This window comes from Macrobrachium rosenbergii, chromosome 3, assembly GCF_040412425.1.
Source record: "Macrobrachium rosenbergii isolate ZJJX-2024 chromosome 3, ASM4041242v1, whole genome shotgun sequence".
Taxonomy (NCBI): Eukaryota; Metazoa; Arthropoda; class Malacostraca; order Decapoda; family Palaemonidae; genus Macrobrachium; species Macrobrachium rosenbergii.
The window spans coordinates 4,247,501-4,272,512 of NC_089743.1; the positions used below are offsets into that span (position 1 = coordinate 4,247,501).

At 37.7% G+C, this 25,012-nt stretch overlaps 1 protein-coding gene across 2 annotated transcripts in view; it reads left to right on the forward strand.

Annotated features, from left to right (window-relative positions):
* LOC136852079 (alpha-amylase-like) overlaps nt 1-25,012 on the forward strand; it is a 48,569-nt gene that overhangs the window by 21,573 nt on the left and 1,984 nt on the right. The window contains exons 5-6 of one of the 2 annotated variants that reach the window (XM_067126533.1): nt 12,750-12,873; nt 13,153-13,374. The exons of the other annotated variant lie outside the window; for it this stretch is intronic. Of the exons in view, the coding sequence (XP_066982634.1) occupies nt 12,750-12,873; nt 13,153-13,281 (253 nt within the window). The 3' untranslated portion in view covers nt 13,282-13,374. Of the gene's footprint in view, nt 1-12,749; nt 12,874-13,152; nt 13,375-25,012 lie in introns of those variants that run through there. 2 annotated transcript variants of the gene reach the window in all.

The window sequence follows — 25,012 nt, forward strand, 5'->3', positions numbered from 1 at the left end:
AGGCATAAATTTCCTATTTTTCCGGACTGTTCCACATGCTCCTGTTTCGTTGTCGCCCAAATACTTGAGCAGTTTTGGGCTGCAATACCAATTATCGAAATACAGGATGTGATGTTTTCCGAGATGCGAGGCCATAAATGTTTTTACCACAGAACCAGATACCCCTAGATCCTCATCTACCAATATCTCTGTATCTTTTCCAGTATAGATTATAAAATCGACAATATAATCCGTTTTGGCATCACAAAGTTCAAATATTTTCACTGCAAATCGACTTCTTTTATCTGGAATGTACTGCTTGAAACTTAGCCTTCCCTTCCATAACATTAAACTTTCATCTATGCATAAATCCTGGAAAGGTTGAAATTTTTCCCGGAATTTTCTACGCACACTGTCGAGCACGGGTTTAATTTTTTTAGTTTATTATCTGGGCTTGTTTCCTGTGAATTATCAACGAAATGTACTGTAGAACCCGTAGAATTTGAAGAAATCTGTCCCTTGCCATCAGCCTTCTCACTCCATTTGTCTCGAATGTCTCAAGCGTAGTCCAGTAATCTACGATGCGATGTTTACTTATATGGGACATGATCATAATCACACAAAGGAACCGTATCATTTCCTCCACAGTAACCTGAGCAAATTTTCGCAAATACTTTGGCACTGCATCTCCTAGCGTATCAACAAGGAATCTCTGATAACGGTTTGTCTCTTCAGCAATCAGCCCCATAAATTCGTTGTCGAAAAATTCAAAAAAATAGTCTACTTCCTTTGAATTTTCATTCACATTACATTTCGACGTAATGCCACTGCCACTGCTGTCAAATATGAAATCTCTGGGCTGGAAATTGCTGGCAGCCCACTCCCACTCATCACCTGGGTCACTTCGCTGTCTCCGCCTTCTTTTGACACCTTGGCTTTCATTTGTAGGTGGCAGATTTTCGTCATTTTCACTGTCGGTTGATATTTCATCACTGTCTCTTGTACCAGGACCATAATTATCCATTTCATTTCCTTCTAAATCCGATTCATTTTCATATCCAGAAAATGAGTCGAGAAGGTCTATAAAATAGTTATCCTCGTCGAGAGCTCTTCTCTCGATCTGCCGGCGGTCAACTCGAGGATGTCGTACCCTTGACCCGTCCTCCTGTGACATCTTGATGAAGACTAATGAATTTTAGGAAACACGTGAATTTATATGAATTCACTGTATGGCAACTGACAGACTGTTACCATATCAAGAAAAAGAGGCCAGTATTTCAATCATCAGTCCTTCACATAAAAGGAAATTACCGGTGCTCGTATACGACACAACAGTGTTCCGGGCCAGTTTATTAAATGCGTCGTATACGTTACAACCGAAATCAAAGGGTTAATGGAGTTATATTGCTAGTGCTGAAGAGGGGCAACAGGTACATCCTAACAGTGTTATGCTATTAGTTACACAGAGGCAGCGACACTGATCATGTAGCAGAGGCACTACTTGAAGTTTTCAGCAGGGAAGGATTCTGTAAGAAAATGCTCAGTGACAGAGGCACCTAGTTTACCTTTAAAATTATGGTAAAAGTAAGATGTTTGGTGAGCACCAAACAGCTGTTTGCAATGCCTATAATCCAAGATGCAATGGATTCTGTGCAGATTCTTAAGGAATTATAGACTGGGGACTGCGGGGATCAAGTGCGCAAGAGTAAATGTTGGAACTGCGGAACAGCCTTGAAGAGACATGTTGACTAGCCAGAGAGACGCCTTAAGTATCACTATGGCAAGAGGACCAGAGATCATCAGTTCAAGGGCGGAAAATGTTAGTGTTGTTACCAATGGATACAAACAAGCAGTGAAGAGGGCTATACGAAGTCAAGGAAGTGGTTAATTGCATTGACTACATGGACTTATTGTGAGAATTGAAGATTCATCCTGGCTGTCTATGATGAGAGGGAGGTGAATGAAGCAGCAGCAACTGTTGTCGAAGAAGAGAGATATCTGAGTGTGACGGTCTTTGAGAAGGAAGTTGATAAGGACCAAACAATTCTGGATGAGGGTGAGGGCTGGCTAGACCCTCAATCACAGAAGGAAGAGGAGACATACCAAGATATCCACATTAGCAATGAGCTAAACAAGCAGCAGAAGGAGCAGGTATTACAGCTCATGGAAAAACATCAAGACATTTTAGCCTAAAATACAGGAAAAGCTTTGTTGGGAAAACAGCATCAGAATGATAAGAAAGCAGCCAATACGAGCAAAAATGCATTCTCTACTGTATGCTACGAGGGAGATGATCCAGGAAGAAACTGAGAGGCTAGAAATGGGGATGATTGTAAGGTCAACCCCTGCATATTGTTCAGTAGTAGTAATGATGATAAAAAGAATTGATCAAATAGGTTCTGTGTGGATTACCATTAATTAAATGCCATAGCCATGTTTGACAATGGACCAATGGGAAATCCCGAGGCTATGATGGTGAATCTTCACAACAACAAATTTTTCACCAAGATGGACTTAAGTAAGGAATTCTGGTAGATCTAAGTGGATGAAGCATCAAGGAAAAATAATTTTCACAGTGTCAAGTGGATGCTGTCAGTTCAAGAGGAAACTGTTTGAATTTTTGAACTCAGCAGTGTCTTTTAACAGGATCATGACGAAGATACTAACTGGAGCTAAGAATTCTGATATGTTAATTCATTAAGCATCATGGGGAAAACACATCAAGGGACTCAGGGACGTATTTCTGAGTGAGAGAAGCAGGACTGACTATCTAACCCCCCAAGTGTTACACTGGTATGGTTAGGTAGAATTCCTCAGACACAATGTCAGGTGCAATAGGATAGCCATGGATGAAGTAAAAATAATGAAGATCCAGGATGCATCACCACCAAAGACCAAGACACAAGTGAGAGGATTCCTACAGCTGACAGAATACTACAGTAACTTTGTAAACAGCTATGCAAATCTTACAGCATCACTGACCAACCTAGTGAAGAAGGGATGACCGAACAAAGTGGAGAGGATGGAATCCCAACAAAGGCATCTGACTGATTGAAGTAAGTAGTAAAAAATGCACTGATGCTACAAATACCAAACTTCAATGAGACTCATCATGATGTAGTAGATGAAGGACTGAGAGGCATACTCCTGCAGGGGTTTGCAAATAACATAAATCCGATTGCTTATGAATAAGTGCAATTACTATATAATTGAAAAATAATGCCTAGCAATAATATTTGCTTTTAAGAGATTTCATCTGTACCTGTATGGGGTGGAGTTCAAGATACACACAGACCACAAGCCACTTGCTCACATCCAAAGCTGCAAGACTGAAAGTCCAAGTATCATGAGATGGGCCGTGGCACTCCGAAGCTACAAGTTTTGTGTGGAGGGCATTTCAGGAAGAAGTATACCTTAGTTTTACCAGACCACTGACCTGATTAACAGCTCTCCTAGGGCTGGCCCAAAGGATTAGACTTATTTTACATGGCTAAGAACCAATTGGTTACTTAGCAACGGGACCTACAGCTTATTGTGGAATATGAACCACATTATAGCGAGAAATGAATTTCTATCACCAGAAATAAATTCCTCTAACTCTTCATCAGCCGGCCGGGGGAATTGAACTTCGGCCCATCGAGTGACAGTCTGAAGCTCTATCGACTCAGCCAACGGGGCATTTCAGGAAAGCTCTATGTTGGTGGCGATCACCTCAAAAGACTAAACGAGAAAAAACTGAGATTATTTTTGTTAAATGGTTGTGTGTTGTCAAAGTATGAATAACATGGTAGAAGTTTGTGTGTGTGTGAGTGGAGTGTGTAAGCGTAGTTCCCCATATTACCATTTACTGTGTCACAGTTTCGAGAATATGTGAGATCTCTTGTGTCCTTTAATATTCTGTAACTTTAGTTAAAAGTTTGTTAATATGATGCTTATTATTAAGAATATATTTTCTTCAATGAGATCATAGTGAAATTTTACTAAATCTAATTATGTTTAAAGACATGCCATTTATAATTTTCGTACAAGTTTTACATAATATGTTTGTTCGTTAGGTTTTCAGGTGTCTGAGTTGTCCTAGAGTATGTCATGTTTTACCCTCTGTGCGGGGTTCAAGACTTGGTGATGATAAAATAATCCTCAATTCGCCAGTCATCTCATACAGACATATTTTTCGAGCGTATTATAGAAAAAGTGCAGCTCATTGTAAAAATTTTATTATTGTGCTTTATCAGAGATGCTATTCTAATGAACACACACACACACACACACACACACACACACACATATATATATATATATATATATATATATATATATATATATATATATATATATATATATATATATATATATATATATATATATATATATATATATATATCAGGAAGGGCTTACCAGATACTGTGAAGTATTCTAAGAGAAAGGAAGGATTTAGGTTAGTAATAATATCACTAACTAAATAAGAATGTCTGTGGCTTCAGAGGGATGTCACCAACATCTATTAATAAACGCTCAATAGGGGATGCCATAAAAACTCCTGTGGCTATTCATATTTGTTCGCTGTGGATAGAATTCAAGATTTTCATTATTGTGAGAAGCAGATGTTAAAACTCTGCATCCATAAGTTATCTTTGTAATATTTTTGCTTTATTTAATCCAGTGAGATATGTGTGATGAACACATCATGAAAAGTATGAGATAGTCCCTTTAACAAGCCAGAAGCCCACAGACAATTGGTTCGTAGGTCAAGCAAATTAAAGGACCAGGAGTATGCTAGCAAACACTACAGTACCAACAAGGAACCTTATCTCTGTCATACCAGGGCCTCTTTTTTCTTTTGTCATATATTACCTCAAAAGAATGACGGTTCTCTCGTGTAAAGGATTCTTTGTCATCTAGAAGTGGATCTGGACCCTTTATGCAACAGAAATGAGCCACCACAATTTTGTTGTTGAAAATTCAAAGCCAAACTTTTAAGCCCATTTGACTGCTTTACGGACACTGAGCGTAAGCTGTCACCTTGCTAACACTATCTTTGGGCTACAAAGGACAATGGAAAAAGATCAACAAAACAATGTATAAAGTGCATCTTTGCGGATTATCTTTGCAATACCATTATTTACCAATGCAGAGATGGAAATACTTGTTAAGCCATCTGGAGGTGTTGTTTTTTCTGGATATAAAATAATTGGAAAAGTTGCTCCTACTTGTACCTGAAGTTTGTGTGACTTTAAAAACCTTCAGTGAAAAGTGGTAATTCTCTTTTTAGGTCACAGCCGCATAAATCTTGTAGAAATCCATTTCTCCACATCACATATGACTTTTCTAACATATAACACTGAGCCAGAGAGAGGTACCTGGTACATCTTAAGATGTCATGTTAATTTACCACAGACTATTCTTCACTAAGACAGGACTTTAACACAATGGGATGTTAGTTAGTTACTAACAAACAATTTTTTTTGCTAATTTTCAGGCAAAAGGAAGGAAGCATAACTTGGAAATTTATTCATGATGCCGAGTATAAAAAGTTTATTTCACTCTGGTGTACTTCTAATATATAAAATGTCATCATGCCCAAGTAAGGTCTTCAGCATTTTCTAGGGCTCATTCAAACTCGATCAGAGAAAAGAGCAAATTATTTGATTATTCTCCTTGTACTGTGAAACCTTAGAATCTTTGCCTACTCTTCGTCAGTAACCAGCATTTGGTTTATCATCAGATCCCTTTTAACCACAACAAAGGGATTCACAAATTGCGTATCATAGTATCAGCAATTTTCACATTAATAATTTTCAGCACTGATGATTCACACTGAACATATATAGCCATTTTTTCCTAATTATTTTCCAGTCAAGGATAAGGAATATTTTAAATTTATTGAATTTAAGAATATTGCACACCATTTTTGTGCCTTCTTAAGTCTAAAGTGAGCTCTTGCTTTATGAAATTCTGCTTTTAGTAATCCTACTTAAGCTTTCTCTATTGTGTATCTGCTGTTCTCATTGCTCTACTTATTATAAGAAACTCATGATTCTAACAAGTTTCAAGTTATTATAGTTATAAGTATTGATAAAAGGCTTGCTACAAATAGTGCCAAGCAGTTATATAACATCTTCTGTCAAGAGAAACTTCTCAGCAAACATTATTTGTGAAATTTTCCATTTGGCTTTTCAAAGTTATACTTGGGTAGTCTACATTCTTGAGGACTTTGATCAGTATTGATAAATAATGGAAAATGACTGCCGGTATACCAACCACCGTCACCTCCTAGCTAAAGTCAGTGGCTAAATCCTCTCTTCATATAGATAAATGTATAGCTAATAGGTGTGAGTCTGGAAATGGAAACGGATTTTTTCAGTAACCCGTGTTCAGTATTTAGGCTAGCAGTGATTGAGGATCAGTGGTTTTCTCTTTGGTTGCTAATTACGTCTCCCCAGAGGAAGGCATGAGCATTCATTCCATCTAAAATTGGAATTGGTGGTGGCAGCTACTCAACCAGTGAAATGAAAGCATCATAAGGGAGAGCATTGGCAGAATGTTGTGAACAATTTTGAAAGAAAGAGTTGCATTGCTAATTTTTGTAAGCTGGATTTTAGAAGATGAGAATGAGAGATGTCACGAAGAGCTATCAATAATATCTCTCCATGATACATGACCTGTGTCAATTGGACAGATGGAGAAAATGTGTGAATCAATTTTTTTCGGTTGCTATTATTTCATTGCTCTAGTCAATTTCAGTAAATGATATATATGAATTTTAAGAGTCTGGGACCCTTATCATTAAGGCTCCTTAAATCTAACTTTTGAGCTTCTTTTTTTCAATTTGAAACTATCCTCACTGACAGTGAACCAATACAGACATTTGTGATGTAGGTGAGCTGCCCTTAATATGCGAAGTATCTCCATTGCACAATTAACCATCTTCAGTGAGACAAATGAGTTCTATTGGGCTGAATGTGGCATTTTAGGTTCCTTTGCCATATAAGTTATTTTTTCATTTGATTCTCAAAAGAAGGTAAAACGAATCGCTAATGATACTCATATAGATATTGAAGGAGCTGCTGCCAGCCCTCCCGAGATCACTATTGGAGGAAGTTCATTTGTAGTGGATTCAATAGACTGAAAGCAAGTATAAACAATGGTTGTGATCAAAGACAGATTGCTCCATTTTCACTGTTCATTGTTCTCTTGAATTTAATAACATTCGGTCCTTAAATTATTGTAACAACTTTTATTTTAAAAACTTCACCATTTCCTTTAAGAACATAACACCTCTTCTTTGAGAGCTAGCATTGTTACCACCGATCATCTCAATTCTTTCCATTTTCTCTACTGTCAGATGTCATCTCAATGACTCTCTCTCTGCAATTTAAAGAGATCACTATCTTCAGTGCTTCCATTATCTAGTCTCAGAGAAAAAAATTCTAGTAAGAAATCTGGTCAAATACTCTTGCCATGATTTCTAGCTTTTCTAAGCCTTTTGTTCCCCTCTTTTTTCATCATTTTCCTCTTTGGTTCAGAATTTGACTTGATTAAATCACAGGACCCAAACATGAGCCTGCTACAAACCTATACATTGAGAAATGGTACAGGAAGTGCCTGAAAATCATAAATAAAGAAATTGTCAACTATGAATGATGTCCATTTCTCCAAAAACAACACCAGTCAGAAACAACACCGTAATGTCCACTTCCCACCCCACCCCAAAGAGACGGCACCTATGCAACTCGAGAGGCACAAACATAGGCCAGATTTGCTTGGTGGAACTGAGAGCACCACAAATATTCCATCAACGTCAAGGGTCCTGCCTTCATAAATGAGCTGGAGCTCTAAGGTATAGTTTCTTCACTGAGATGCCAGTACAGTATGAATGGTCATACTGAAAGCTATTATGTATCATACTGAAAGCTATTTGTACAAATAGTTTAGAGTGGTTGATGATTCCACCACAGTGTCCACCATTTAACCCACACAAATTTGTTAGGGATATTTTGCCTCAGACCCGGCAGCTAATTCTAGGCAGTCAAGAGACCCTCACCTCGGCAAAGCGGTCCACATTTTTGAAGGGCTAAATCAATGGACTTTTTTAATGACCTAAGGAGGCCACATCCATCAAGAAAACCCCATGGAATAATAATGCTAACTGTTATTCATATACTTTCTTTCCCGGTTGTTTAATTGGGATACATGAATCATTACCAGACAAGATTGACTGAAGAATTTTAAAAAACTGACGTGTCTTAAAGTCCAAAGATTGCACATCAAAAGAGGAAAAAATCATTATGAAATCAGAGAGCATCTACATCTTTTGATTTATAAACAGCATCATCTCCACGAATTTGCTGGGAAAACCAGTGATTTCCTTCTTCATCTCAGCAGACGTGTTGGGCCAGTTTTCCTCTCAGGCAGTAAAAGGCAGCTCCCACCTTTGTATCATGCATGGCAGAGCAGATATGGATATATCCAGCATTTTGCGCTACGTATTTGAGATCCGTCAACAAAAGATAACCACCTTCTACCTTGATAGTCACAGCAATAGTGTACACAACACAACTTTTACGTTAGATATTCAGATCAAGTAATGATTCAGTCATTTTTCTTTTAAACAGACAAAACTCGCGCCTTAACCCATTATTTGTCCATAATGGCAACAGAGAACATTAGAAAAATATGCAAACAACTTATGATGTTCCACTCGCAACCCGATTGAAAAACTTCTACAGACTTGAAGATGTCAAAGCTCATGTGAAGATATTTCATTCTAAATATCACCTTAGGAAAAAGTGACCTTCAGTCACCAGGTTTCACATATTTTTTCATGAAATGATCTTAAGGCTTTGAGAGGGATTACATGTGCACATGTGGACTAACTAGACCTAGTTGTAAGAAGTTCCTAACATTATTATTTTCCATCATAATTACACCAGTTTCTCATAGGTGGGGCACTTTTGGCGTCTAAGATCCTGTTGTTGGGATGCGATGAAGTTGTCATTTCATTTCCCCCACAAATTAAAAAGTCCGACATTATCAAAGCCCATATAAATATACAAAACCCTATGTACATTATCAACAGTACATGTAAATATACTTTCCATTAATTATATATTATACACACACATACAGTATATATATATATATATATATATATATATATATATATATATATATATATATATATATATATATATATAATATTGTTATGTGGGTCATTTGGCAGATGAGTTTAATTATTAGTCACTGTGATTTATATAGCCTTGCTTTACCTAAGACCCATGTAATCCCATCAATTAAGGCTGAAAGTTACCACAAAAGACAGATAACCAACTTAATTAGATTCAGTCGCCAGTTGGAACTAGGTTACTGAATAGTTTGCCTTATTCTGGAACAATGAATTAAATAACCCCATTGATCACCCACCTAGTCCAACAAAATGAATTTGTTTAAAGTGAGGAAATCTACAGGAGCCAATAACAGCTCCCCAGTTCGTCCCTCTTCGGACACAATAATATTTCCCCCACTTTAGGTTACAACGCAACAGCTGATCGTTCTAGTAACGCTTTTAGAAGCGGTTCCCTAGTACCTTACGGCTATTCCTCCTCCAAACAAAGGTATGACCAGGTTCCAAGGTGTGCCTGACTGTTACATAGACGTCCTCTCACTAATCCTTAATTACTGCAAGGGGTGTATCTTAAATCGAGAATATTATGTTAACACCATGGAGGATACCTTATGCAATCTCACTAGGCAACACTAATTGTACTTCGTATACTCGACTTCATACAGGGGATATAGTCTCACCAGGATTCTTTGGTCAGTGACTGAGAAGAGAGAAATTAAACCAGAAATACAGTGGAAGAGATAACAGAGGAACAGCGAATAATTGTCATCCTCAGACTTAACTTTCACAGATTGCTTGTGCGCACTTGCATCTGATGCCCGAGGTCTGGCGACGTGATTTTCGTCTGTTCCACTAAGTTAGAAAAACAAAGGAAGGGAGTGGGAGCACTAACGCTTGTGTGCCCTCTGCTCTTGATTGCTGGACTCTCTCTGACCTGCGTCAACAGACTCAACAAGCGTAGGGGGTTTGCTTGTTGTAAACAACCATCCCTTCGTAGCCTGCGGCAGTCTGAAAAATGACAAAAAACTCGTCGATGTACAGTTCAGAGAAAAATGAGGTTAAGGGATACCCTAACTAAAGGCAGCCCTGGCGAAACCATCCCTGTTGGATATGCCCCTAAGCTAAACTTACAGTATAAGCTGCTAAGACGGTGGGGTTTCTGAACACAACAACAGTAAGCTCCCTCCCTGCTTCCATGGAGCCACCTTTTTCCTTGGTACTGTCTTGTCTTGTTTCTTTTCCTTTTCTTTTGGTTTTGATTAATTTTCTGCCAAATCAAAGAGGAGAGGTCGAACAGCATAATATTTGTAAAAAATATATGTTATATATTATATTTATATATATGGATGTATGTATGTGCAGGTGTTGTGCGCATATACAATCTGTGTTTGCACATGTATAGTACGTTTGTACACAGCATGAATATTTGTATATTTAAACATATACTAGCTGATGTTCACTATCGCTTGCATTTGCTAGTTCCCATATCCTTACCATACCCGCACCCATATCTGTATCATACCCATAACCATACCCATATCTGTATCATACCCACACCCATATCTGTTCCATACCCATACCATACCCATACTGACACCTATACCCATATCTGTACCATACCCATACCTATTCCATGCCCATACCCATATTCATATCCATACCCATACCACACCATTCCCATACCCATATGCATACCATACCCATACCCATATGCATACCATACCCGTACCCAAATTAAACCTACCAATAAAAGTTAGCAAAAGTATACAGGCAGCACCAGCCCCGTCTACCTTCCAGTCACATACAAACAAATGACCATATCTCGGTGTAGGTGCAGGAGCAGCTGCTGATGGGTTTTGAACCAATACTGATGCTTTTGGCAGTTCCTGAACATCACCAGCAGTGCCTGCTGTTGTTCAAGAATTATCCTCTGAGTCCATTTCGAAACGAAAGTAACAAAGCTCAGCCAAGAATCTTTTATTAAATACCGTTGGGTCACTTAATGTTGAAAATGTCTGGACAGTTATTGAAGTAATAATTGTTCTTGAAAGACATCTTCACAGCTCCAGGATCCTTTGTGGCAGTCTTTAGCTCCTGAAGCATTCCTGGAGAACTACCCATTGGATTATAACGTCTTAAATTCTTAAAGACTCCGGATCCTGTGAAGCCGTATTCAGCTCCTAAACGGATTCCTGTCGGATCTGGTTCCTTCAGGGAAGAAATCCAGAATCTGTCTTCGGAATCATCTCTTCCACCTCCTGGAGAAACACCCATTGGATTATAACATCTTCTTCAATCTTAAAGACTCCGGTTGTATGACAGGAGTAGTATTTACTGTACTGTGATCCTCATAATGCAGGTGGTTCATATTTACCATATGAGGTAAATTAAACACTTCATAAATTCTAAAGGTCAAGCAAGTTATATTTAGATTTGAAAAACCTGTACATTACTTTTATATAAAAAGTAATGGCCTTATAAATCTATAAACCCTTTGTAAATGGTAGTCAATCTAAACACATTTTATTACATCATAAAGCATGGAAAAGGGAAGAGGGAAGGGGGAGGGGAGGGAAGAGGGATGGGAAAGGAGGTGGGGAGGGGAGGAGGAAGGGGAAGGGGGAGGAGGGAGGAGAAGGGGAGGGGAAGGGGAAAGGGAGGAGGGGAGGGAAGGGGAAGGGGAGGGACACACAGAAAGGCAGCCAAGGAAATTAATACTGTGTATATATAATATATATATATATATATATATATATAATATATATATATATATATATATATATATATATATATATATATATATATATATATATATATATATATATATATATATATATATATATATATATATATATATATAGTTTCAAATAGTTTCAGAAAAGGAAAAGGCACCATTGTTACTACAGTTTGTTATGCTAACGTTTCACAACAGTTGCTATTAAGGCATTTTCAAGTCTGCATTGATTAAAAAAACCTTCTCACAAAAAGTCACATTAAAGCACTCTTGCTTTTGCTGGGCTCTTGAGGAAACTTATATTTTTAGTCTCATTACTTCTGCGGTTTCGGTATGTCCTGTGCCTGTTTCCCTTGTTAGTTTTGTCTCGTAATTTATGTATAAATAGATGTTTTAATGTGACTTTCGTGAGAAGTCATTGCAGCCTTGAAAATGCGACGATAGTTAAGTATAGCTTAGTTTAACCAGACCACTGAGCTGATTAACAGCTCTCCTAGGGCTGGCCCGAAAGATTAGACTTATTTTACATGGCTAAGAACCAACTGGTTACCTAGCAACGGGACCTACAGCTTATTGTGGACTCCGAACCACACTATGACGAGAAATGAATTTCTATCACTAGAAATAAATTCCTCTAATTCTTCACTGGCTGGTCGGAGAGTCGAATGCTGGGCCAACAACGTGCTAGCCGAGAGCTCTACCCCTCCAATGAAATAACAGTGGTGCTTTTCCCTTCGCCTTTGAGACTGTCCTGAGCCGAGACTCACCCTATCTGGATATTATATACTGTATATATAGACACATACACACACACACATATACACATATACATATATATATATATATATATATATATATATATATATATATATATATATATATATATATATATAATTTCTCAACTCTTGAAAGGTTTGGAGATCATTATTGGATGGTGGATATGGAGATGGACTGTTCCGAATCTGAAAATGGTATGTTCGAGGTGAAAGCTTTTCTGACTAATGACGAAATAGGATGGGAATCAGACATCACCCAGGTAAGTCCATTCCGCAGTCAAAACTATATTTATTAATATTTTCAGTTCACTGATGTTTAAAAAAATCCTCATAAAACAACAAAAATGTCTGCTTTCGATTTTAGCCTCAACGTTGAAATTGAATCATTCTATAGACTGAAAACCTCGATACTCTTTTTGAGACTGAGTTTTAAATCATTGTTCCTAGGAAAAAATTTTCCTCCGTTTTTATTATAGACGACAAAAAAAAAAAAAAAAAAGAAGTTGAAGGAAGTAGTAACGTATAAACTGATTCCACAGGAAGCCTGTGGCGGAGACGCCGGCGGCTCGCCCTTGTATGCCAGCAAGAATCACTTCGCTAAATGTGGTTTCATCAACGTATTCGATTTCGGAAAGCCAGACTGTATCATCAATGCTTTTCCTTATTAAGAGAGTTGTTGACAAAATGGCTGAATTGCTTTGAGATGAGTTGTGTCGCATATTGGAGCAAGAACTACCATCATGAATAAGAAGTATATTAAATTATCCCTTTATTCAACCAACATGGAAATTATGTGAGCGGTATTTCAACATTTGTATATGCACATTGGCACGCTCACAAATACCCAATACAAAAATCTCGGTAACCAACATAAGTGATAAATGCTGAGATACTTTTAAAACCAAGGCCTAAAGTTGAGAGAGAGAGAGAGAGAGAGAGAGAGAGAGAGAGAGAGAGAGAGAGAGAGAGAGAGAGATACAATTCTTTAAGAAATCGGCCCATTCCACATTTTTAAAATAATTTACGTCAGTTCCACACTTTGTTTACATCAGAAAGTAATGTCCTCAAAGCAAAAGGAATCCATCTTTTTAAATCTCGGGGAACTTACATCTCCATTGCCAAAATGGAAAACAAAAACGCTGCCGATAAAGTTAGAGCAAAATGTGGCCTTTGGCAACTCTCCATGACTAAAGGGTACAAAGAAATTCGTTTCACAGATTTGTCTCGCGTCCTTATGGTAATGTAATGGCAAGACAGGGTATAATTAAATCACCATAGGCTACGCCTCGCTGGACATATCCAACAGGGAATATGGTAGAAACAGAACCGCCAACAATAAAAGATGATTCATACTGAGCGACTCGCATCTAAATGCAGCTGGCAACAGCCCGGGCTACGTCAATGTTAATGAGATTAACGGAACAAGAAAAATGATAGAGCTTCATCATTTGTAATCTGGATAGATTTTTCGCAAAAGAGCATTTTGTGATATTAAGAAATTAAGTGCTTCGGGGTCGACTGTAAGTAGGCCTACTTTAGGCCATTGCCAATTCCTTACGATTTAATTATTCGCATGAAGTCTCTTATGAATTAAAAGCTTTCATATTAATTATAATCCAGTGGCGTACTTTGTGTATTTATAAATTCGTCGTCATCTGTGATCGTTTACGTAATCCAACGCTATTACTAGTACATTGTATATACAAAGTATGTGGTCATATTTAAACAAAAAAATCAGAATCCATCACAGAGAGTAATACGATATGTCGTTCCCACACAGAAGCTGCCATAAATAAAAATAACTAATCATGATGTTAGTCCAAGTAATGGGCCGAACAGCAGTTGCCGACTGCCTCGTCTAACAGGCATGACTTCCGTTGTGTCAGCACTTGATGTTGGGCTTGGGAATATCTCAGTATCCCCCTGTCACAGAGCCTCTATGATTGTCATCGTAGAAAATCGGCGCGTGGTGGCGCAGACCGAAAGGGAATACCAGAATAATAAAGATAAAAGTTTTGTGTAAAAGAGAGAGATAGAGAAAGAAAACATGAAAAATACGCCAAGACTTTCCTTGTGGCTCTTATATTTAAACAGAACTTCGATAAGATGTTGTAATAATATTTTTCTGGTAAAACTTACAGGTAAAATTACTCTCTCTCTCTCTCTCTCTCTCTCTCTCTCTCTCTCTCTCTCTCTCTCTCCCCGGGTTACGATCGAAAGGGAACGTGACAAGCTTGGGTAATCGCATTCGTTTGGGATACTGTCATATGTTTGGTGACTTGTGCATATTTCTCCAACGCTGGATAATGAGATGGGGCATTAAGAGAAGGGAGATCAATACAAAAATAAATATGTGGTAGGTCAATGATAACTTGGAAATTATTTATAAACACATGCAATAAGTTTCCTTACAAACGCAAATATTTGGATGAATGAAGCCCTGAATTCTTCTCACTACTCACACACACACATACATACTGCATATATATATATATATATATATATATATATATATATATATATATATATATATATATATATATATATATACTACCTGACCAACCAGACGCTGCCCGGAAGAACTTTGAAGAACTCAGGAAAATTTTCTTTCACCTCCTTTGAATTGTTTTGTCGTGTAAAGTATGTGTACTATCATTGAAAATAGTGTTCTTTCCTTTGATTGATAATTTTGTCTTGAATTCATTACTTTAAATAAAAATGATAGACATGTATACATATATCTTGGCACTTATCTGATTAAAATAGTGAGAGGGAGAGAGAAAGAACGAGAGGTTTTTTCTAGTATGACTTGGTGTTTAACCCCATTCACAATGGGAATTTATAAATGAGAGAGAGAGAGAGAGAGAGAGAGAGAGAGAGAGAGAGAGAGAGAGAGAGAGAGAGAGAGAGAGAGAGATTGCAAGCATGAATTTACTTCCAATAGTTAAAAAGCTCATAGATAAATTCCACTCCAGACTATTTGAGTGATGCCTTCAGAGAGAGAGAAAGAAAGAGAGAAAGAGAGAGAACGTTTAGTAGAGGTAGTATGGAGAAGGTGGTGTGCGTGGTGGTGGTGGTGGTATTGCCTAACTACACGATAATTAATTTCAGACCTCATTTAAACTGACTTTATAAGGAATACATCACCGTAACGTCACGAAGCAGTCACTATAGCGAATTCCGAAGGTAAAAACGAAGAAGAAACGAACGAATTAATGAGGAAATTCGCATTTGAACGAATAAAAAAAGGAAATATCATGCATGTTGATGTCAGTCTTAGCCAGCAGCTACTTCAGACAGTGTCTATTGGCTATATAAATATTAAATTATTATCACAATTGTAATTTTAGACACCATAAAAAGAGCTGTAACTGTTTTCAGTTTCTTGTACATGTTAACGAACGCGTTTCAGTTTCCTTTGACGCTTCTGAGGGAAAGTGTGGGCTGAGGTCTGAATGGTCTAACATAGAAATTGTTGATAAATGGTTATTTTTTGGTGCATTAAGTACTTAGATATGATGATGGTAATACCTCAAGTTACTTAAGAATTTGTATTTTATTGGCTTAAGATGCACACTGAAAAAATGTGGTATTTTGGTCGCAAATAATTTTTTTTAATGAGGAGGTAGTTTTATCACGGAAGCATTTAGCCTGCTAATATGCATATGCGGATGGTGATGGATTTGTTTTGTCTCATCAATGAATTATTTCTTGGTCTCCAAAGTTGTGCCCATAACTACAAAGGTTTTTTTTGTGGATTAAGTAGTTAGATGTGATGATGGTAATACAACAGGGTACTTAAGAATTTGTATTTTATTGGCAAGGTCTGATTAAGATACGTTTGGCTTAAAATGAACACTGGAAACAAGGTGGTAATTTTGCCACGAGTAATTTTTTAATGAGGGTGTATATCTATCACAGAAGCATTTGGTCTGTTACTTTTTTCTGTGGCAAGGATTGTAAACAACATTTAAACCAACAAAGGTTTCCAATGTTGATTTTATTGATGTATTAAACAATTATATTAATAATTCCCATACATTATGATCAAATTTCACGCAAATTCTGGTCAAAAATTGATGTTTTAGAGGACTTGGATTTATTGTATAGGTTATCATACGTCTGGCAGCGCCGGAAAAAAAGGTGGAGTGTTGGGTGAAAATGAGGATTAACACACAAAACTGAAGGAAAAGGTGAGGAAAAATTAAAATTTCATTTGTTTTGTTTGTGTTTGTATGTCTGTCACGCGGTAGGGGTTTGATTTTGAGTTATAAACATTTCTGGGGTGTCACAGAAGCTGTGTGCAAAATTTTGTTTATGTCTGTCAAGCAGTTCAGATTCCTATTCTCTTTCATATATATAGATATATACAGTAACTGTATATGTGTGTGTGATTAGTGAGAAAAATTCAGGGTTTCGTACTTATATATATATATATATATATATATATATATATTTTACAACCATCTTACCTGCAGCATTGGTGGACATGGGCGAGCAGTCCTATCTCTCTCTATATATATCTCTACCTCTCTCTCTCAGGAATATTAAACCCTACATCTAATGTGCATAAATCAAGAGCCTCGATGGTTCAGTCGGTTACAGCAGCAGCTTATACTATATATAGGTCTGTATGCGGGTTCAAATATATATATACTGATCAGAGAGGCAGACACTATGCTATCCGTATACATCCCGGGATTATATATGTAATCAACGGATAGGTTTGCTAAATAGCAAATATATGTTATAGACTAAATACACACACAAAACAAAGCCACTACAACACCTTCTAAAAACATAACAAACATCTCACATCTTGAACTCTCGCCCTACCCGCGCAACAACTTCTCATGCTGGGAAGAAAGGGCGTTGGGTATATGATATATGAAATATACGCCATCTTATCTAAGCAATGTCAGACAGGGCAGCCGATCGAGACTACAGGTCTACTCTCTCTCTCTCTCAAAAGTCCTCTCAAAGAAGGCATCTCTCTTACCCCATACAAAAATGGGAAAAAGCACGTTAAAAGAAGAAGAAGAAGAAGAAGATCTAATGTGCATAAATCAAACCTGGTTTATAAACAGATAATTTATTCTGTAAATCTAATATAAGACAGGTTAAAAAATGAGATATGATAATACAAAATTACTGAACCACTTCCCGAGCACAGTGAACAATTATAAAATAATGATAAACTGTGGATTAAATCCCATCCCCCATTCAGTCACTAAGTGTTCTCCGTTCTAACTTTTTATGTCTTTTGTCACCAGTCCACTTAAGTGGCCATTTTCCATAGCGGCCTTGTTCATATGCAGGTGTGTCTACACACGACTATGCATGATGATAAGTTAAGTTAAGTACCTTAGTTTAACCAGACCACTGAGCTGATTAACAGCTCTCCTAGGGGGCTGGCCCGAAGGATTAAACTTATTTTACGTGGCTAAGAACCGATTGGTTATCAAGCAACGGGACCTACAGCTCATTGTGCTTATTGAATCTGAACCACATTATACTGAGAAATGAATTTCAATCACCAGAAATAAATTCCTCTAATTCTTCATTGGCCGGTGGAGACTTGAACTTGGGCCCAGCAGAGTGCTAGCCGAGAACTCTACCGACTCATCCAACGAGGAACTTATACATGATGATGCACGCATGTGACTATCCATAAAACATCTGTAGAGAGAGAAATCATCGCCCATTAGCATTAACACCAACTTAGTTCACATTAACACCATCACACCACACAGAAAGAAATGTTAAAAGAAATGAAAAACCACTAAAATGTGAAGTTACTATTTGTCTTTAACACTAACCTTTACAGCAGGGAATTTGTTCCCAGAGTCCTCACACTTTGGCTCCTCCAAAATGAATGTATGGCACTTTACAAAAGTTCCAGGCACTTACCCTAAAAGCTATTCTTCATTTCATAAATACGCACAAACTCCTTCTTCACGACACACCCATATTCAGATTCGAATTTGACAAAGCTTCCATAACATTCGAGGCAAAACGGTGATGAGCTCTTCTGTCCACATGTCACTGATACGGATGTATCTAAGGTGACATTTCGTTCAGGCACTCCGTGCTGAGCCTGCAGATCATCAGGCATTCGCCTATGCACTGAAATGCGCGGAATGCCACAAAACACTACAATGTCACGTTCTAACAGAAACATATTTATATATACATATATAAATATGCACAAACACACACACATATATATATTAACTTTATCACTCACACAATTATTGTTCTGTGCATTAATACAATTACTAACAGGACCTCATTAAAACTGGATGGTGTCTAGTAGAAATATTTAATCAGAAAAAGTTACAAGCTTTCTAGGACTAACAGTCCTCATTGTCAAGTATCCAAAGAAAGACCGGACACGTAGTCCAGCTGTATTTATATGTATGTGGGGAGAGTGGATTAAAGCCCTTGTTTTTCTAATTCCGTGTGCTGGCTTCTTTGGTCCTTTGATTATCCTCCTTCTCCTGTGAGGCCCCACCCTTGTGACCTTGGCCTTTCTCTGCCTGCTGCATTCAGGTGTGAATTGTCCAGGTGGTCTCTCTAGCAGAGATATTTAATCAGGAAAAGTTACAAGCTTTCTAGGACTAACAGTCCTCATTGTCAAGTATCCGTAGAATGACCGGACATGTATGTGTGTGTGTATGTGATTCATGTGTTGTTTTACACACACACACATTCATAAATTAAGAGGGCATTGTGGCTTGTTTTACAACACACACACACACACACACACACACACACACACATATATATATATAAATATAATATATATATATATATATATATATATGTATGTATATGAAGCTGTTTCCCAAAAGAGTGGTGTCTCCCGAGAATAGATAAGACAAAGATCAATACCAAATTTATGCTCAAGTGTTGAATCGTGGTTGAGCACCCCACACAGAAAACTTCCACATCATTAGCTGTTTCTTACACCTACACAAAATTCTCATCAAAATTGTGTCAAAGCACACTCTTGTTTCCTTAATGTTGGGGCCCTTCCTTTCCAGCACATTCAGTATTCCTCTCCTTTTTCCTCCTAGATCTTCCAACTGTATATTTTTGCACTAGCTTACCCTCCTCCATTCTTATCGCATGACCAAGCCATCTTGCGCCAGTGTGATCTACCCTTTCAATCTTATTAACTCTACCCCTGCTATGTAAGTCCTCATTTTTCTCCCTTTCAGTTCTTCTTATGCCTCATATCCTATACATGCCATTCATTTCTAAAGCTTCAAGCTTTCTCCTTTCATTTGTATACAACATCTGCACGTCATAGTTTCTTTATGCATTTAGACCTTGGTTTCACCGACGCTCCAAGTTCCCTACCAATCTTTTGCTTCACCTATTCAGTAACTCACCTCCGCTCTCATTCTACTATCTCCTGATATATTCACTCCATATACTCTTCACATATCAATTGCCTCAGTTCCACCCCCACCCTAACCTTCCCGTTCCAATATTGTTGCATTTTACCCTAATGACTTTACTCTTGCTCACACTGACTCTTGCTTTCTCCTCTTGCAAGCACTTTCAGTGTCTTCACTAGTTTCTGCAATTTCGTTTCATTATTCTCAATCAGAACTGTACCATTTGAAAATGTCAGCTGTTCTACATTCCATTCACGACCCATTTTCTTATCCCACACATTGCGTGCACAGTGCATCTTCTGTCCTTCTGCCGTCCTCTAACTTCACTTCATCCATTAAGATATTAAACAACCACAGAGACATTACATAACCTTGCCTATGCTTCATTTTTACATTAAATCAGCTAAAAATGATACCACATGCTTCACGCCAATCATAAAAATTCTGTATTACTCTCAACAACTTGACTTCTATACTATACATCTCCAACACTTTTACAGAGCCTTTCCATCAGTTCCATCATAAGATTTTTTTCCGAGCTCATCTATGCCACATATAACATTTCCCTTCCACTTTCAAATTTCTCTCACAGCTGCTTCAAAACAAACAATTGATCCACACACCTTTCTTGACTGAACCCACAATATTCTTCCCCTATGAGTTCTTCTGTCAAATGTCTTTTTCAATCAAAATCTTACCATACATCATCTCTTGTATAAGACCGCATAATTCTTTCTATCCCCTCTATCACCTTTATTCTTATACAAAGATAAAATTAATCATCATTCCTTCAGAAAATAAAATTTCTCTTATTCAGACATATATTACATAACTTGGCCAGGCAGTAAATCTTATTTTCACCATGGAGAAAATATGGCAATATCTATTTTGTAATCTAAACTACCCTGACGCTTTCTATTCTTCATTTTTTTTTATTACCCTTAACAACATCCTCGTCAGCCACTTGCAAAAACATTCTCAAACTTCTGCTCTTACGTTATTCAGTTCTGCTTCTCTTGTACCCTCCATGGTCATCAATTCTTCAGTGCTCCAGTGACTGCACTCACCGGTTCTCAGAAAGTTCCTCCTACACCTGGCTGAAACCAAGAGACCAGTCACGGGCCATCTAGGAGTGAGGCAATGCTGATCATCTTATGAACTTAGGATAGGTATTTTAAATCGGAGTAAAGAGAGCGCTTCGTACCATTTCCTAAGAGTATTAAAGACAAAATTGTTTTTTTTTTTTTTTTTTTTTTTTTTAGTGCACAATTTTTTACCGTAAACCAAGATTTAATAACCTTCCAGATTTAGCATTCTTCCTGCCTCAACAATCTTCCAGATTTAACAACCTTCCTGCCCCAACAATCTTTCAGATTTAACATTCTTCCTGCCTCAACAATCTTCCAGATTTAACAACCTTCCTGCCTCGTATAATTGGAATTTTTACATAGCTTGGCAGTCCCCGATAAACATTAAATAATTACACTCAGATATATGATAACACTGATTATACATTTGACCCTACTCAGTACGTTACGAAGGCTGCGTAATCAATTTTATTTCCGGATACAGTCTATTACTAAATCTTTTGCTTATTTGACTGACGTCTGAAAAATATTATTAGTTAAAGAAATCTCGACAGAAAAAGAAAGTTGTCTTCCCAAGTTAGATGTATGTAATCAGCGGCCCCAAAATTGGTGGCAGAACAAAGACTTATTTTACGTGGCTGAGAACCAATTGGTTACCTAGCAACGGGACCTACAGCTTATTGTGGAATCCGGACCACATTATGACGAGAAATGAATTTCTATCACCAGAAATAAATTCCCCTAATTCTCCATTGGCCGGTCGGAGAGTCGAACGCTGGGCCAACAGCGTTTAAAAAAGGGTCGATGGCTGACACGACACGAAAACATATATCAAAATAACGCGACAGCTAAAGAATACAGCCGAGTTATTCCAAATCATAAATAATACAACTTGTGTTGCACTTGGAACATTCGATTAAGGGGCGATCTTTGTTCTGTAGATTTTTGAAGCGCTCAGTTCCACACCGGGGGCTAACCAGAACTATCTTACTTCAAAAGACATAATTTACTGCAACATTCACATCTTATTTCTCTCACTGGATCTCTCTCAAGCAGCTTCATTCCTGCTCTTTCTGAAGGTGCGGATGCAGCCATTAACAAGTGTTGAAGACCAACACAAATATCATCACCAATAGGCGAGGGGCGTGCTGTTTCCCATAAAACTTTAATAAAACTGGACGATCGCGTGAAACAGCTGAGAGCAATACCGCAGTGACCTTAAATTTATTGTAACACTTTTGGCAGCGAAATGTTTCTGAAGATTAAAAGTTGACGGATCCACTTGCAGGTAGTTCATGATGCTGAAACTGTTCTGGGCGGAAACTAGAAAACATTAGAATCCCCAAATACTAATAGCTTGTGTGTTAAGTATATCGTAGTTGAACCAGACCACTGAGCTGATTAACAGCTCTCCTAGGGCTGGCCCGAAGGATTTGATTTATTTTACGTGGCTAAGAACCAACTGGTTACCTAGCAACGGGACCTACGGCTTATTGTGGAATCCGAACCACATTATGACGAGAAATGAATTTCTATCACCAGAAATAAATTCCTCTAATTCTTCATTGGCCGGTCGGAGAGTCGAACGCTGAGCCAACAGCTTGCTAGCCGAGACCTCTACCCACCCCTCCAATGAAGAACTCTACATAACTCAAATGATAAGAAAGTCTTGAAGCCCCAAAATATTTCTCAGCGAATCCTATGCTTTATAAAACCTATGAAGATATTCCCTTATATAATAATGATAATTGATATCATTATTACTGATATTTTGGTTATAGACCCTCTTTCAAACAGGTGTTGTTGAAAGTTATTGCCGCATCAGCTGATGCAGCAACGACTTTGAACAACACCCATTACTAACATTATTATCTGCACAATTATTAACGTTGTTAATACCAGCATCACCTATTTCTCGCACTATTAGTAAGCAGAATATTATGAATTTTTTAAACAAAGGCACCTGTTGCTGCGAATTTTATCATATCATCGGCGTCGCTATGAACGGGACCAAGAAAGTTACGCTTCTGATTCGGGTCGTCTATCTGTCTGTCTATCTGTTATCAAGAACCACGTTTTCCGAATTTTACAAAATTCGCTGTTTCAAGGGAACAGTTGATCACAGTGAGTGTGAACCGAAGCGTGATTTGGACCCAAGCTTTTTTTTCATCGCTTTGCTTATAGTATTTAAGAAATTAACAGTTTGGGGAATTTGGCCCTAAGTTAATCGAATATAGCAATTGTGAAAGAGAACAAAAATGATAGTGTTGAAGCTAAGTTAAGTATACCTTAGTTTAACCAGACCAATGAGCTGGTTAACAGCTCTCCTAGGGCTGGCCCGAAGGATTAGATTTATTTCACGTGGCTGAGAACCAACTGGTTACCTAGCAACGGGACCTACAGCTTATTGTGGAATCCGAACCACATTATAGCGAGAAATGAATTTCTATCACCAGAAATCAATTCCGCTAGTTCTTCATTGGCCGGTCGGAGACTCGAACTCGGGCCTAGCAGAGTGCTAGCCGAGAATTCTACCCACTCGACCAACAAGGAAAATAGTGTTGAAGCAAATATGCCGAACCTGGTGGGCGAGGTTTGCAGTGGCTGGTCATCATGTTCTCCCTTTTATATCGATGCTGGTTTTCTGAATGACTCTGACCAGTCATTCTTGCAAGTGTACAGTCCAGCTTGCGCTCGAAGGAACTGTACTGTAACGCCGGTCCCCTGATGCCATCTTGTACAGAGGGAAGTCAGAAACTATTCTGGTGTCAAATGTTTGGGAAACATTATTTTGGTCACAACGACAGATTTCCAGAGTGTTTTACAGGGCAAGAGTGTTAGAATGTTGCTTCAAGCAGCCAGCATACCCCAAAAGAGAATGTCTTTTTGACGCTAAATGACTTGGTTTTAGAGTCGATCATATTTGAGAGCTGGTACACATATCAGATATTTTTACAGAAATCTTCTCATTCACCTTTCTTACTTTACTTCTGCAGTGAAACATATCGCAAAATTTTTTGTAAAAACGAACACTTCACTACAACTTGTTTCTTCAACAAACTAAAGTCACTCGGGAAAAAATAAGGATTTTTACAAATTTTCTCTTACTTTGTCACAAATTGACCAAAATCAGATTTTCCACAACTCGAGATGCAAATTGTTGTACTTGGAATGTAGAGTTTCTTCATATTCTTGCAATTACGCCGAGTAAATAAAAAAAAATTGTCTCTCCTAACTGTATATTTCATGTTTTGTCAGATTTTTTCATATTTTAACCAGACTACTGAAAAAAACCTCAAATCTCATTTGTTTTGCCGACATATAAATCTTACTCTCTCCTACTGACCACACCCTAACAGCCATTCATCGCTGCAAGATCAATGAAGCCAGAAGCAACTCATTCAACACAACAACGGGGATCCAAGGTATTTCAATCAAGTGCCTTAGCCTAGCTTTGTCAAAAAGACGAACATCAGCGATGAGAGACCCAAGTCATTGGCCAGCCGTCCGCTCCCTTTCCACAATTAGGTCTTTTCATTCCCTCCCCCCCCCCCAAAAAAAAATAATATAACATTCCAAAACTGCAACTTTGACATGGAATAATTCTAAGATATAAAAAAAGCACTTGTATCACATTTCAGTGTGAATTATGTGTATTTTATTTTGTTAGCTGAATGGGCATTTGCATAGCCTTAAACTATTATAAGAAAAAGCACATTGTATAATTTCTTGCTCAAACTGCGCTGTGCTCTTTAGATGGTCTTTGGTTAAAGAATACTTATTTCGAAGAATTTAATTAATAATTTCACGGATTAAAAACTACATCGTTATCACTATCAACAATAATAATCATTGTTAGTCATCGTAGATTTGCTAAATTTTTGCAAAAATCATTTTAATTTTCC